At 37.9% G+C, this 17,346-nt stretch overlaps 1 protein-coding gene across 1 annotated transcript in view; it reads right to left on the reverse strand.

Moving 5' to 3' along the window:
* HEATR5B (HEAT repeat containing 5B) overlaps nt 1–17,346 on the reverse strand; it is a 147,505-nt gene that overhangs the window by 37,006 nt on the left and 93,153 nt on the right. The window contains exons 26-27 of the mRNA XM_058278392.2: nt 16,107–16,175; nt 4,499–4,678 (exon numbers count right to left, since the gene is read on the reverse strand). Of these exons, the coding sequence (XP_058134375.1) occupies nt 4,499–4,678; nt 16,107–16,175 (249 nt within the window). The remainder of the gene's footprint in view (nt 1–4,498; nt 4,679–16,106; nt 16,176–17,346) is intronic.

A 17,346-nucleotide genomic window follows, 5' to 3' on the forward strand; every position in this document is an offset into this window, starting at 1 on the left:
CTTTTCCATCAAGCATCTCACAATTCCTCCAAAAAAATACGCCTTTCCCATTTATAAAGCTGTTCCAGTGTTTTGGTAATTACAAAATCACTTCCCCACTCCTGGTACCAAATTCTGTCAGTCAGCCAAAGGGGTGCTGATGTAAAATACCAGAAATGGATTGGTTTCTATAAAGGGTATTTATTTGGGGTAAGAGCTTACAAATACCAGGCCAAAAGCATAGGTTACTTCCCTCACCAAAGTCTATTTCCATGTGTTGGAGCAAGATGGCTGCTGTCTGCCAGGGTTCAGGCTTCCTGGGTTCCTCTCTTCCCAAGTCTTGCTTCTCTCTGGGCTTAGAATTCCTCTCTTCCCAGGGCTTGCATCCTTCTGGGCTCAGCATTCCTCCCTTTCCGGGGCTTGCTTCTCTTCCCTCTATGTGCTTACTTCTCAGGGTTCCATCTTAAGACTTCAGCATCAAACTCCAACATCAAGACTCCAACATTAAAAATTTTTTATTCTGTCCTTTGCCATGTCTTTTATTTGTGAGTCCCCACCCACCAAGGGGCCCAATCAAAGCCCTAATCATAACTTAATTAAGCCCAGGTACAATCCAGATTATAAACATAATCCAATATCTATTTGTGGAATTCATAACTATATCAAACTGCTACAGATAGTATCCAAGGTAAGTTCACCATAAAATAATCAGAAAGTCTGGATAGAGATATAGATTTAGAATCCTTAATGCACAAGTAAATACTGTATGCTATGGGAGTGGATGAATGAGAAAAGGACAGGAAAAATACCAGCACATTTAAGAGTAGGAAGGCAAAGACAAGGTAGCAAGTGATATGAGAATGGACAATCAAAAAGAAATGAGGAGGGGAGTGGATGTGGCTGAAGTGGTTGAGTGTCTCTTTCCACATGGGAGGTCCCAGGTTTGGTCCCTGGTGCCTCCTGAAAAACAAAAAAAACAGACAACAAGCAAACAAACAAAAAAACCAAATCACAGTTGCTGATATGGCTCAGTGGTTGAGTGCTGGCTTCCCACACACAAGGTGCCAGGTCCCAGGTCCTGGATTCAATCCATGGTCTGCCTCCTCAAAAGAAGAAAAAAAAAAAAGGAAATAAGGAGATCCAAGAGCGGCGGACTTGGCCCAGTGGTTAGGGCGTCCATCTACCACATGGGAAGTCCACGATTCAAACCCTGGGCCCATGTGCAGTACTGATGTGCGCAAGGAGTGCTGTGCCACGCAGGGGCGTCCCCCGCGTAGGGGAGGCCCAACTCACAAGGAGTGTGCCCCATAAGGAGAGCCGCCCAGCGCGAAAGAAAGTGCAGCCTGCCCAGGAATGGCACCGCACACATGGAGAGCTGACACAACAAGATGACGCAACCAAAAGAAATACAGATTCCCGTGCCGCTGACAACAGAAGCAGACAAAGAAGACACAGCAAATAGACACAGAGAACAGACAACCGGGGTGGGGGGAAGGGGAGAGAAATAAATAAATAAATACAATCTTAAAAAAAAAAAAAAGGCGATCCGAGAAAGTAGTGTTACAGAAGATAAGGGAAGCACAGGATTTCTAGGAGAGATAAAACACATCTAGAGAGGTGAAGTAAAACAGGGATAGAAAAGTTTTCAATGATTTGGGTAATTATGTTTAGTGGGAACAGTTTCAAAGGAGTGAAAGTAAACTGCATACTGAAAGTGAGTGAGTGAAGAGTTGAGTAAGTGAAGATAATGAAACCCTTAAATACACTTAGATGTGAAGAGGAAAAAGAAAGAAGTAAACGGAAAGGAATGCTGAGTCAGGGAAGAATCTGAGAAGGAGGAAGAACATGTACAAGCAGGGGCTGAAGATAGAAAAGGGGGGACCACAAAGCACTGAGCACCAACGTCTCCTCTTCACTCTCCTGCTGGCTAATATCTACCCTGGCTCCAATTCTCAATACTCTGCACCTCCAGACTATTTTAGGCACCTCTGCTATGTGCTCCATAACACGCTTTGTTGCTCCTATGACAACACTCACTACACGCTGCATTTATTTGTTTAATGATCTGTTTTCCTCAGTAAATGCAGTACATCCATCTCGTTCACCAACTGCATTACCAACAGCTAGTTTGGCACAAATTTGATGCTCAATAACATTCTGTTGAATCTATCAGAGAGTGGGAGGTAAGAAGAAAAGAGAAGTCAGTCCCAGGTTTGAGGAAGACCTTAAAATAATAATAATTATACTAATAACAGCAGGTAACATGAAGTGTGCATGAATAATCTGGAAGGTACTATATAAAGCCCTTTTCATTGATCATCTCATTTAATCCACACCAATGAAGTGTGTACAATTATTATCCACCCTTTAAGTGGATAAGGAAACCAGCTTAGAGAGGCAGATAATTTGTTCAATGTCACATGGGTAGAATGGACAGTTATTAATTCACGCAAATCTAAGAAGTTCAAGGTAACAATCTGAGGAGTAACAAAATTAACATCCTCTATTTTCTAAATAAAAAAGTAAGAGCAAAGACATGTCTTGAGCAGAGAAATCTAGAATATGTTGGGCATGTGAAAAGAATGAAGGAAGATAAGCTAAGCAGAAAAAAGGATACCTAGACAATTTAAGGGCTGAGCTTGAGGTACTAATCATTAAATTATAGAACTAAGTTATACAAAAGATAAGAAAAGTACTCAATAAAAACGTGCGTTATCAATTTAGTTATGTGAGGTTCTAATCTAATTTTAAAGCAATTATTTCTTTTCTATTAGTACTAGGCACAGTATATGGCCCTTTCTATTATATACATTACCTCAGAAGAAGCGATTTTCGTTTCGTAATGAGACAACTCAGGCTCTGAGGGAACAAATCACTTGAACAAAGTCATACAGATAGAAAAGACAGAACTTTTTCTAGGTCTCTAACTCAACTTTTAATGCTTTTTATGCTGAACTAACTTCCCAGTAGGTAAATAAAGCATATATGTAAGTCAGCAGAGAACTAGCTAAGTGGCAATGACCTTCATGATCATCGACTACATGATAGTCTTTACATTTGGGAGAATTAATGAATGTGGCTAGAGAAATAAGAACAATTTTAGAAGCTATCTGTTTTTTAAAAAATCACTAAATCAGCCAGCACATAATTTCTACAGACATGAAAAAAGTTGGAGTAAGTTTAACAAGGTATTTTTATTAATTTAAAAGTAACAAAATTATTAAAGTGTCTTTTCCTTATATTACTTTCCATCTAAAATTCAAGATTTGCATTTATTTGATAAAATCTAAAATTTTATCAATAAGAATAATGTTCAATGTTTATCAAGAAAAATATTTTACCTGTCTAAGCCAAAAAGGCAGCAGGGTAAAATAAAGGAACAGTCAGGAATACTTTATTTGAAAGACAGCTTGACCTACAGTCTACAAATCAGTAGAAAAACTAGCTTTAGGTGATATCCTATTGCGTTCTACCATTTTTCTTTTCTTCTTCTGTGGGGGAAAAAAAAGTCATTTATCTAGACTATCTAATCTAGTGACTATACACTCTGACAAGCAATTCCCTATTCAGTTGCCATAGGCTGATGCTACCACGGAAATCAGGAAGTGAAGTACTGAATTGTCAGAAAAAGGACTATAGAATACTTGAAATACCTGAGGGCAAACTGTAAGAATGTAAAAGCATCAGGCAGAAGGAATTTAGGAAAGTGAATTTAAAACAATATAATTGAAAAGAAAGTGGCTATGGGAATATCAACTATGAAAACAAACAAAACAAACGAACAAAACAAAACAAAAAACATAAAAAACCCAGCAGCCTTTAGATCAACAAAGTGATGGCAAATTTACTGAAATGTAATCAAATAAAACGTTCTGGACATAAAAGATTTTCTATTTATATGTGTAGATTTTTCCTGCCTAATCTGCCTGAATTACATAAAGATACATTAAAAATATAATTTTCAAAGGTTTATAATAGTTCTTTCAAGTCATAAATATATATGTGTTTCAGTGATAAAAATGGCTAACAGATTTTCATAAAAGCATTCCATACCAAAGGTCAGCTATATTTTTTTTTACTAATTAAGAGTAAGGAGGGGGAGCAGATGTGGCTTAAGCAGTTGAGCACCCACCTCCCACCTGGGAGGTCCTGGGTTTGGTTCCCAGTGCCTCCTAAAGAAGAACAAACAATGAGAAGAGCAAAAACAACAAGCAGACAATGAGCAAAAAAACCCACAAAAAACAATGAGCAGACAACAAGCAAAAACAAAAAAAGAGCAGGGAGCGAATGTGGGTCAAACAGTTGAGGACCCATTATGTTCAGTTCCTTATCTCTTAATGACAAAAAGGACAGACAATGAGCAGATAACATGCAAAAAAAAAAAGAGTAGACAATGAGCATAAACAACAAGCAAACAGACCAGGGAGCTATCCAGGGGGGTCAGGATTAAAAAAAAAAGAATAAGGAAACATTTCTTCAAAGATGGAGAAATAGTTAAAAAGCAAGAGGACATGGTTACCTCTGCCCACGCTTTTAGAACAGCCAGTTTTTCCATAGTCGTGGCACTTTCTCGATACAGCTGACTTAAAGATCCTTTTCCGGCCCGAATTTTGTCCAGAGATGAAACAAGCAGATTGTGTACTCGACGGAGATCATTAAGATCACTAACGACTCCACTTCCAATCCATGTACTGCATACCTAGCCAAAGAAAAATTTAAGAACACTTTTATATATTAAAAAAAATTGAATTTTATAAGAAAAAAGATTATTATAAAGATGATTTTCTTTCCTGGGAGAAGAAAAACAAAATAAAACAAAAAGAAATCTAATACCACACTTTAAAATTATTTTATTTTAACAAATCAACAGGAAGTACAGAATTTATTGCACTCCTACATGGGAAAAAAAAAAATTACTCATGATGTCTCCAAAGTCTAAACAAAGATATTAACCAAAAAACTTTTCCCCAAAATTAGTTCAATCATGAATAATTTCTGAATACTAACCATAGCAAAGAGTTATGTAAAAGACTATGTAAAGAAAAAAACCTAGTCCCTGCCCTCAAGTAAGAGAACATAGATTGAATGAACATATGGAACACAAAAATGAATGCAATACTACAACACATTTTAAAAAATGGGAAGGTTTAGGTATCAGGAAGGTTTATGTGTATAGACATAGGAAAATTATATGGGGAAGACAGGATATTAGAAAAGTCAGTTGGGATCAGATTATGGCAGAATTGAAATCCCATGAGAAATTAATTCAGACTCATTCTGTAGGCAATCATGAGTTTCCAAGGCTTCTGAGCAGGGGATGATTATCATTAGAATTGTACTTTAGGAAAAGAATCAGTATTACGTACAGGAAGGAGTTAAGTGATTCTTACACTAGTACTGAACAAAGACAATATGGATCAAACTGGGAATGAAATGAGATAAGTAGGGGCATCTGAGAAAGATTTGGAAGTAGAAATTACAGAATTTGGAAACCAACTGTACATTCTTAGGGGCTGAGGGCAGGAAGGCACATAAAAAGTGAGGATTCAAAAACAGCAAAATTTTGATTTTCAAAGCTAAATGGATAAATGGAAGGGTGGTGACAATATTGTCTAAGGAAGATGAACGGAAAATTAAAGTTTGGTGGTGATAAGAAATTAGAGAGGCGGCGGACTTGGCCCAGGAGTTAGGGCGTCCGTCTACCACATGGGAGGTCCGCGGTTCAAACCCCAGGCCTCTTTGACCCCTGTGGAGCTGGCCCGTGGGCAGTGCTGATGCGCGCAAGGAGTGCCCTGCCACACAGAGGTGTCCCCCGTGTAGGGGAGGCCCACGCGCGAGGAGTGCACCCAAAAAGGAGAGCTGCCCAGCGCGAAAGAAAGTGCAGCCTGCCCAGGAATGGCGCCGCACACACGGAAAGCTGACACAAGAGGACACAACAAAAAGAAACACAGATTTCCGTGCCACTGACAACAACAGAAGCAGACGAAGATGCAGCAAATAGACACAGAGAACAGACAAACGGGGGGGGGGGGGGGAGATATATATAAATAAATCTTAAAAAAAAAAATTATAGAGTATGATTTTGACTGTGGACATTTTGATCTGCTGAGTTCCAATTGCTAGAAACTCATGGTGAGATATTAAGAAGGCAGTTGTAAACATGGCTCTGGACTTCAGGAACAAAGGACTTAAAGATAGAACACAGGGAAAATAGGTGACACTTAAGGGAAGGTGGTACAAGAATAAACAATGAAAGAAATTGAAAATAAAAAGTCACAAAAGTGAAAGGAAAACCAAGCAAGTGCAGTGATACTGGAGCCAACAAAAGAATTTCAAGAAGGAAACACTGATATAATAGTGCCAATATCAATCAGCAATCATTATCTGAAATCCTTGGGTCAAGACCTCTTTCAAAATCTACAACTTTCTGTTAATAAGGTACAAAAACCTCATCAAGGAATACACTAAACAAGATTTATGGCAGGACCCCATAATTAATGAAGGAATATTTCTGTAATAAAATGTACTAAGAATCACACTAATAACTCAATCAATGTTATCAACATAGAGCTATAAGACATCCAAAATGATGATTTGAAGAAAAAGGAAATTATCAGGTAGGAAACTTCTATCCCAGACCCACTGCTGCACTCTCTCCCTCACATGGTCTGGTGCAACCTCGGGAGTTGCTCAGAAGCAGTGACCCAGACCCCTCCCACCTCCCAACACTGACAACAGCAATAGAACCCCCATAGAACCTCAGGCATATCCAGGCACAGGGACGTAAGTTCACAGAGACCCAGGACAGAACACAAGCCATTGAGGAGTACTGCATACAAAAGGGCCCAGAGGAGGAAAAAGGGAAAAGAGAAAAAAAAAAAGACAGAGAGAGAAGGCAGCAAAACTGCAGCAGCTGGAAAGTGCTGTGCTCACTCAATCCAGTTTCTGTGAACTAGACCACCTAAATGCAGAATATCTTTCTGGATTGACTACACCAGGCTCCCAGGGATGGGATACCACACCCTATTAGAGAAGAAAATGGAGGCAGGAAAGCCTCACAGAAATTTTTTTAAAATGTGTGTGTGTGTGTGTGTGTGTGTGTGTGTGTGTGTGTGTGTGGGGAGGGGGCTGTTATAAGCTGAACTGCTTTAAGACAAGAGGGTCCCAGAACTGAAAAGAGCAAGGAAAATGGGACACTGGGTGAGGAAGAGAATTTAAACAAATCATGGGAACTAGAGAGAAAATTCTGTACAAACACAAATAAACAGAACAGATCAAGATTCCCACAGAAGGAACAGAGGAAAGGAAGTTTTCTATTGGAGGTGAAACAATTACACAAAAAGTGCAATTTAAAATTGCATATCCAGAGCAAGAATCAGATAAAGAAGAACTGAGAAAATCTGAACAATTAAACATGGGCTATTCTAAAGGTCTAGAATAAAAGAGAAGAAGCATTAAAGAAGAATCTTAATACCAACATCAACCAACAATAAAACCCTAGACAAGAGAGAGAAAGGGACTGTCAGGGTTAACGCATCAAGATAACCAAATGCTTAAGAGACATCAGCAAAAAATAACAAGTCATACTAAGAAACAGGAAGATATAGTCCAGACAAGGAACAAATAAAAATTTCAAAGGAGACACAGAATTTGGAACAACTAACCAAAGAAGTTCAAACAAATCTCCTAAATCAATTTGACAATATGAAGGAAAATATGCATAAATAAATAAAGGATATTAAGAAGAAAATGTGTGAACATAAAGAAGAATTTATAAAGAAGTATAAAAAGAAACATAACAGAAATTAAGGGGATGAAAGGCACAACAGTAGAGATTAAAAATATATTAATAACAACAACAAAAAAGAACAAAAAAAATACACTGGAGGGAGTGGGTGTGGCACAGTGGTTGGAGCTCCTGCTTCCCAGGTTAAATCTCTAATACCCTCTAAAAAAAAATACACTAGAGGCATACACAGTAGATTTGAACAGGAAGAAGAAAGAATTTGAACAGGAAAAAGAAAGAATCAGTGAACTAGAAGACAGGACAATCAAACTCACACAGTTGGAAGATCAAATAGAAAAAGAACAGAAAATTGAGCAGAGTCTCAGGGATTTGAGTGACAGTACAAAGCATACAAACATATGCATCGTGAGTATCCCAGGGGGAGAATAGATGGGAAAGGGGGCAGAAAGAATATTTGAGGAAATAATGGCTGAAAATTTCCCAAATCTTATGAAAGACATAAAAACACATGTCCAAGAAGTGCACTGTACACCAAACAGAATACATTTTTTTCAGTCTATTTGTGTCTTTGCATCTATCACCAGGTGACCTTATCCTATATATAGAACGCCCCCCAAAATTGACAACAAAGCTATTAGAGTTAATAAACTAATTCAGCAAAGTGGTACTCAAAAATCAGTAGTGTTTCTATACACAAGAAATGAGTGATCTGAGGAGGAAATAAAAAAAAAAAATTCCATTTACAATAGCAACTTGAAGACTCAAATATCTAGGAATAAATATAACCAGGGATGTGTAGGACTTGTATACAGAAAACTACAAAACATTGCTAAAAGAAATCAAAGAAGACCTAAACAAATGGAGGGACATTCTGTGTTCATGGATTGGAAGACTAAATATCGTTAAGATGTCAATTCTACCCAAAGTAATTTACAGATTCAATGCAATCCCAATCACAATTCCAACAGTCAACTTTGCAGAAATGGACCGAAGACCTAAATAAAAGAAACTGACTATAAAATTCCTGGAAGAAAATGTAGGAAAGTATCTCTGGGATCTAGTGTTAGGAAATGGTTTCTTAGACTTTACACTCAGTACACAATAAAAGAAAATACAGATAAATGGGACCTCCTCAGAATTAAAAACTTTGGGCATAGAAAGACTTTGTCAGGAAGAACCAGCAAGATGGAGGCGGAATAAGGAGCTCCTAGAGTCAGCTCCTGCTATAGGGCAGTTAGCAAACACCCAGAGCTCTCTGGAGCTAGCTGAAGCACCTGTTTGGGGGCTCCAGGAGACCAGAAGAGTATCCTGCAACATCCTTTGAAGGAGTGGAAGGAGACTGCTTGTAAGTAGAGCACTCCACACCCTGGAGGCCAGTGCCCATCCTCCACTGGAGGCACAAGCCACCTTGGGAGCTATTCTGCAGCTGGAATTGAAAGCTCCACTTCCCCAAAACTGGGAAGGAAGAAATGGTTGGGCACCAATTTCAGCTACTGAAAAGTAAATTCAGCGGGCTACAGTATAATCCTGAGAACTGCTAAAGTTTGAGCCTGTCCAAGTCAGAAAGAGAGTGGGAACCGCCATCTTAACTCCATGCCTGGCACAAGGGGAAGTGGGGCAGATTGAAAATCTCAGTGCTGGTGGGGACCAGCTTCTTTCCATCCAGGACAGATTGCAGCTCTAACCTAAACCCCAACCCCACCTCTGGCAGGAAAAACCCTGGGGGGACCTGTGCCAACCTCTCCGGGAAATTACCAGCCAAACCACAGAGGCCAGTGATTATCCTACTCTGGAGGCATGAGCCGCCCCAGGGGCTATTCTGTGGCTATAATTGGAAACTTCATTTCCCAAAAACAGGGGAGGAGATGGTTGGCTGCCGATTTCAGCTACTGATTGGTAGACTTGGCAGGCTAAGATATAACCCTGGGAACCAGCCCAAGTCTGAGAGAGGCCAGTAACAGCCATTTTGACTCTGCCCCCAGCCTGAGGGGAAGCCGGGCTAACTGAAACTCTCAGTGTCAGCAGGAACCAGTTCTTTCACACAGATCAGCCTGCAGCCCTAGCCTACACTTCAGCCCCACCTCTGGCAGGGAGGAAGCTGAGGAGCCCTGCACCAGCCTATACAGGTCACCGCAGGGAACTCTGGCTGGCATAGACTGAAAATGAGAAGTCAACTGTGGTCATCTTGGACCCATACTGCACAGATTGCCGCCCACACCTGTAGCTCCATCCCTGCCCAAGGCAGGGGAAAAGGGGATGTGAAGCTTCATCAGTCTCTCTGGGCAATTACAGTCTAGGCCTGCACTTGGATTATTCCACACAGCTGTGACTCTGTCCTTACCCCTGACAAAGGAGAACACTGGAAGAAGCTTCACTGGTCCCTGGCCCAATGACGGCAGCTTGAGCCTCCACAGCTTACAGCATCAACTACATGCTTGGCTCCTACTGCACAACCAGCAAGGGAGAAAGGAAACCCTAAACTAAAGAGAAAAACCGCACCCAGAATAAATACTCTAGTAAACCAGATGTGAACATACCAACAAAAAATTACAATCCACACCAAGAAACAGGAAGCTATGGCCCAGTAAAAGGAATAAGATAAGCCTCCAGATGACATAAAGGAGTTGAGACAACTAATTATAGATGTTCAAACAAAACTCCTTAATAAATTCAATAAGATGGATAATGAGATAAAGGATATTAAGACGACATTGTATGAGCACAAAGAAGAATTTGAAAGCATACATAGAAAAATAGCAGATCATATGGGAATGAAAGGTACAATCAATGAAATTAAAAAACATTGGAATCATATAATAGCAGATTTGAGGAGGCAGAAGAAAGGATTAGTTAAGTGTGAAGAAATGGCCTCTGAAAGTGAACATAGAAAAGAATGGACATAGAAAAGAATGGACATAGAAAAGAATGGACCTTGAACAAGGTCTCAGGGAAAACTAAATGACAGCAAAAGGCATGCAAACATGTGTCATGTGTGTCCCAGAAAAAGAAGAGAAGGGAAAAGGGGCAGAAGGAATACTTGAAGAAATAATGGTAGGAAGTTTCCCAACCCAATTGAAGGACATAGATATCCCTGTCCAAGAAGCACAACGTACTCACATCCAAAAAAATCCAAATAGACCAACTCCGAGACACATATTCATCAGAATGTCAAATGCCAAAGACAAAGAGAGAATTCTGAGAACAGCAAGAGAAAAGCAATATATATCATATAAGGGATATCCAATAAGATTAAGTGCTGACTTCTAGAAATCATGGAGGCAAGAAGACAGTGGTCTGATATATTTAAGATACTACAAGAGAAAAACTTCCAGCCAAGAATCTTATATCCAGCAAGACTGTCTTTCAATTAGAATAGTCACAGATAAACAGAAACTGGGAGAATTTCTAAGCAAGAGACCAGATTTTCAGGAAATACTAAAGAGTGTGCTAGAGCCTGAAAAGAAAAGACAGGAGGGAGAGGCCTGGAAGACAGTCTAGAAATGAAGATTATAGCAATAAAAGTAACTAAAAGTGTCAAAAGAGTGGTGAAAATAAAATATGACAGATAAAACTCAAATAGTCAGGAATAAACTTAACCAATGATGTAAAGCACTTGTATTCAGAAAACTACAACTCAACGTTAAAACAAATTAAAAAAAAGCCCTAAATAACTGGAAGAATATTCCATGCTCATGGATTGGAAGACTAAACATCATGAAGATGTCATTTCTGTGCAAATTGATATACAGATTTAATGCAATCCCAATAAAAATTCCACCAGCATGAAAGAAAAAATTGAAAACACAATCATTAAATTTATTTGGAAGGGTAAGGAGCCCTAAATAGCCAGAAACATCATAAAAAGGAAAAGTGAACCCTCATCTCCAGACTTTAAATCATTAATAACCTACTTATAGAGGTAAACCACAGCATGATAATGGCCTAAAGACAGACACAATAAGCCAATGGAACCAAATTTATGATTCAGAAACAGACCCTCACAGGTATGGTCAAGTGACTTTTGACTAGCCTGTCAAACTCACACAGCTCGGGCAGAACAATCCATTCAACAAATGGTGCTGAAAGAATTGGATATGCACAGCTGAAAGAATGAAAGAGGACCCCTATCTCACACCTTATCCAAAAATTAACTCAAAATGGATCAAAAAACTAAAAATAAAAGCAAGAATCATAAAGCTTCTAGATGAAATTGTAGGAAAAAATCTTCAAGACCTAGTGGTATGTACTGGATTCTTAAAGGAGAGGAACACTGAGTGGACCACTGATGTTTAATGTATGTAGAAGCTTTAATAAGCTTTACTGTAAAAGTGTGGAAATGTATAGAGTGGATGGTAACACACAGTGAATAACAGCTAGTTTATAAATGGGGATGTGACTGAAAATGGTAGTCTAGTTACGTAGATACCAATTGGCAGAATGCTAGAGAATAATCTAGGAACTGAAAAGCACAGTAAACCAAGAGGTGGATGAGAATTGTGGTTGATGGTACAGATGCAAGAGTGTCCTTTGTTAGCTATAGCAAATGTATATATCACTACTGCAGTATGCTGAGAATGTGGAGAAGCATGGGGAAAAGTACAGCTGGAGTGACCTATGGACTGTGGTTAGTAGTAATAATATAATATTCTTGCATCTATGCGAAAGATGTACTGTGTTGATACTGAGGCAGTATGGAAAATGTGAGCCAAATGTACACTATGGACATGGTAACAATCGGATAATATTATTTTATCTGTAGGAAATGACATACCACATTTGGTGTGCTGATGAAGGGGCATTGTTTGGGAATTCTGCACATATGCATGCATGATTGTTTTATAAGTTTACAACTTCTGTCATAAAAAATATATTTAAAATATAATAATAGGGTAGGTTGGGGGAAAAACACACCAAATGTAAGATAAGGACTATGATTAGTAGTAAGATTTTGATGATCTTCTTTCATAATTTGTAACATACATCTCATGACAATACAAGGTGTTGGTGGAGGGTTGATGTACGAGACCCCTGTATGATGCTATGCATCTTTGCTTTGTAAGTTCACAACTTTTACCATACAGTTAATTGTTTATGTATGCTCATATATGAATGATATAAAGGTAATAATAATAGGATTGGTTGGGGGAAAAATACTTTGTGTAGTAGTAATATTTGACAATGCTCATTAATCATTAGTTAAAAAGGTTTAACAACAATGCAAGTTATTGGTGGTAAGGTGAGTTGTGAGAGTCCGGTATGCTGTTACATTGTTTTCTAAGTTCACAACTATTATTATACACTTACTGTTTATGTATGTTTATGTATGAGTGATATACTTCAATAAATTTTTTTTTTTAAGTAAAATTAAAAGACTTCGTCGCTTTTCTTCAGTGGAAGAAAATACTTAGAAACCACATATCCAATAAGGGTTTAATATCCAGAATATAAAGAGAAATCGTACAAGTCAATAATAAAAAGACAAACAAATAATTAAAAAATAGATAACAGACTAAAATAGACATTTCTCCAAAGAGGATATACACATGGCTAAAAAGCACACGAAAAGATGCTGAACATCACTAGCTATTAGGGAGATGCAAATTATAAGCACAATGAGATAATCATTTCATATCTACTAGAAAACTATGAGTGTTGGCAAGGATGTAGTGAAACAGGATTACACATTCATTTACATTCAATGTAAAATGGTGCCGTTGCTATGGAAAGTTGCTGGAGTTTGGCAGTTCCTTCAGAAACTAAGTATAGAATTACCATATGTCCCAGCAATTCCACTACTAGGTATGTTCCCAGAAGAATTTAAAGCAGGGACTCAAACAAGTATTTGCACACTTACGTTCACAGTGGCATTATTCATAATTGCCAAAAGATGGAAGCAACCCAAGTGACCATCAATCAATGAATGGATAAACAAAATGTGGTATATACATACAATGGACTATTATTTAGCCATAAAAAGTAATGAAGTCCTGATGCATGTGATAGCATGGGAACCCTGAGGACATTATGTTGAGTGTGATAAGCCAGACACAAAAGAACAAATATTGTATGAGCTCACCAACATGAACTAATTATGATGAACAAACTGACTGAGTTAGACTCTAGAAAATAGGGTACCAGGGGATAGACTGGGGTTAGGGAATGGGGAGTTAATGCTTAATTTGTACAGAATTTCTACTTAGGTTGATTGTAAAGGTTTGGAAATAGATGGTGGTGATGGTAACACATTATTGTTAATTAACAGCACTGACTTATACAGATGAATATGGTTAAGTGGAGAAGGAAACTTTTGGTCATATATGTTACTAGAATAAAAATTAAAAACTAAAGCATAAGATTATATGACAGAGAAGCAGATATGGCTCAACGGATAGAGTGTGCGCCTACCACATCAGAGGTCCAGGGTTCAAACCCAGGGTCTCCTGACCTGTGTGATGAGCTGGCCAGGGTGCAGTGCTGATGCTCACAAGGAGCGCCATGCCACGCAGGGGTGTCCCCCACATGGGGAGCCCCACGCACAAGGAGTGCACCCCGTAAGGAGAGTCACCCAGCGTGAAAAAAGTGCAGCCTGTCCAGGAGTGGCGCCGCACACCGGAGAGCTGATGCAGCAAAATAGCACAACAAAAAAGAGACACAGATTCCTGGTGCTGCTGATACAAAAGTAAAATCCCAGTCAAAACAATACTAAAATATGACATTTAAAGAGATCAGGAAAGCAAATGTGGCTCAAGCGATTGGGCTTCCGCCTACCATATGGGAAGTCCTGGGTTCATTCCCGGGACGGATTAGTGAAGGCGAGCTGGCCTGTGTAGTGAGCTGGCCTAAGTGGAGAGCTGACGCAACTAGATAATGCAACAGAAAAGAGACACAGAAGAAAGACATGAGAGAGACAATAAAATCAGGGAGCTGAGGTAGCTCACACTGTGGTGGAACATTTGTTAAGATTATGAGACAATACCATCAAATTATTACCAGGTTCATAGCGTACATTTGGCACACTTTTTCCATACTCCCCCATTATCAACACAGTACATCTTTGGCTTAGATGCATGAATATTATATTATTACTGTTAACCACAGTCCATAGGTCACTCCAGTTGTATTTTTCCCATGCTTCTCCTCATTCCCACCACCCTGTAATAGTGACGTACATCTGCTCTAGCTCACAAAGGACTTGCATCTGTACCATTAACTACAATTCTCATCCACTTCTGGGTTTACTATGTTATTCAGTCCCTAGATTATTCTCTAGCATTCTGTCAATTGGCATTTACATCCCTAGACTACCCTTTCCAGCTACATTACCATTTATGTTAAAAAGCCAGCTATTACTCACTATAACATATTACCATCAACTCTATACATTTCCACACTTACAGTCAAGTTACTTAAAACTTTTACATACACTAAACATCAGTTTACATAACAAAAGTTATGTAAAACTTTTACAGACAGGAAACATCTATCTCAGTCCTTCCATCTCCTTTAAGAATCCACCACCTACCACAAAGTCTTGAAGATATTTTCCTACAATTTCTTCTAGAAGGTTTATGGTTCTTGATTTTATATTTTTGTTTTTGTTCTATTTTAATTTTTTTATAAGGTATAAGATTGGGGTCCTCTTTCCTTCTTTTGGCTATGGATATCCAGTTCTCCCAGCACCATTTGTTTAATGGACTGTTCTGCCTGAGCTGGGTGGGTTTGACAGGCTTGACAAAAATCACTTGACCACAGATGTGAGGGTTGGTTTCTAAACCATCAGTTTGGTTCCAATGGTTTATGTGTATGTTTTTATGCCTGTACCATGCTGTTTTTATCACTGTACCTGGGTAATGTAATAACTAGGAGTGTCTAATTACTATAAATTGTCTAATTACTGGTTGTCTAATTACTATAAATTTTGAGATCTTATTTTTATTTTAGCCCCTCATGATTTTCAGATATCTGTTCACTTCTGGATAATATAAGATTTATGTACCCCAAAGATATGTCCTCAGCTATCATAAAAATGGAATGTGATCAACAGTTATAATTTCATCATTTGATACGGAACAAAAAAGGAAACTGCCATAGTTGTATTTGCAAGATAAAAATAAATATTATTGCTCCAATATGTGCTCATCAATTGTAACAAATGTACCACACTAATGAAGGATGTTAATGTGGGAAAGTGTGGGATAGGTAGGGAGTGGGGCATATGGGAATCCCCTATATTTTTTATGTAACATTTATGTAATCTATGTTATCTTTTAAAAAATAAAAAATAAAAATAAACATTATTTCCTTTTTCTTCTTTCTTGGAAGTGAAATTCTAAAATACCTGTGTCAACATTAGCTACAAAAAACCAAAATTTCTCCTTACCTGGCAAGCTTTTGCTATTATGTCTGATGGAGTATCTTGAGAAAAAGCTGGTCTTAGAGCAGCTCCCACCTACACAAATGAATACAAGCATGATATTTTTAAAATTAAGTAATAAACATAAAGCCTTTTGTGTCTTTGGAGATGAAAATACACAAAACATAACTTTGTTATTTTCCTTATCGCTTCTTATCTTACTTTTCATTTACAATAAACTCAACCGTACCATTTTTCTTTTGTTTAACAAGTTACCTGTATCAAATTTATATGAATGAATGCTATATAAAACAGTTAATTAATCTTATCTTTCATTTTTGATTAATAGTAAACATGATTTTCTAAAAAAAGTCATTGTTACCAGAGATTAAAAAAAAAGAGAGAGCTGTTTGTTATTTTTTGTGTGCGTCCATGTTTTTCTACAAACATATTTCTACAATTTTTACCTCATGGGTGATTTCTCATACAACTAGACCAATTCCTTTAAAAAACTGAGCAGCACTAAAACTTCATATAGTCACTAAAGGGCCCTCAAAATCATTTCACTATGAAAAGAGAAGCTTAAAAGAGAAGGTTATTCAAGAAATAGGAATATATGTATTTTATTATATTAGTAAGTGAAGGGATTGGAGCTTTAGATTGAAATAAGTTAAAATGTCAGAGATTCTGAGATAAATTAGTAGATTTAATAATATGAGCTGAAAAAAGGAATTAGATGTCGTGAACTTCTGAACTGAGATTTTCCCCCCCTTAAACTAGCAATCCAATACATTAAGTCATATCAAGAGTAAAGGAGAAATGGATCAAAGTCCTTCTCTCTGAATAAAGACACATGGCAACTAATTAAGTGATCCTGTATTGGAGCTTGTAGTGAAGGAGAAAAAAATATTAGAAAAGACATTTTGGGGTTAATTGGCAAAACTAAAATATGGTAGATTACATAAAAGTGAATAATATCAATGTTTAATCTCCTGAAGTTTATAACTGTTCTGTGGTTGCATAAAAGAACATTCTTGTCCTGTCCTTTGGAAATATAGGCTGAAGTGTTGGGTAAAGGTACATGATATACATAATTTACTTTTAAATGGTTTAGGGAAAAAAGTGGGTATGTGTGTGTTTTTGTACAGACAGAAAAAAATCAATGATAAAGCAAATGGAGCAAAATTAATGACTGGTGAATCTGGGTAAAGGGCATAAGACAGCTTTTGAACTATTCTTGTAACTTTTCTGTACCTTTGAAATTATT

Source organism: Dasypus novemcinctus, chromosome 17 (assembly GCF_030445035.2).
Source record: "Dasypus novemcinctus isolate mDasNov1 chromosome 17, mDasNov1.1.hap2, whole genome shotgun sequence".
In the NCBI taxonomy this organism is placed as follows: domain Eukaryota; kingdom Metazoa; phylum Chordata; class Mammalia; order Cingulata; family Dasypodidae; genus Dasypus; species Dasypus novemcinctus.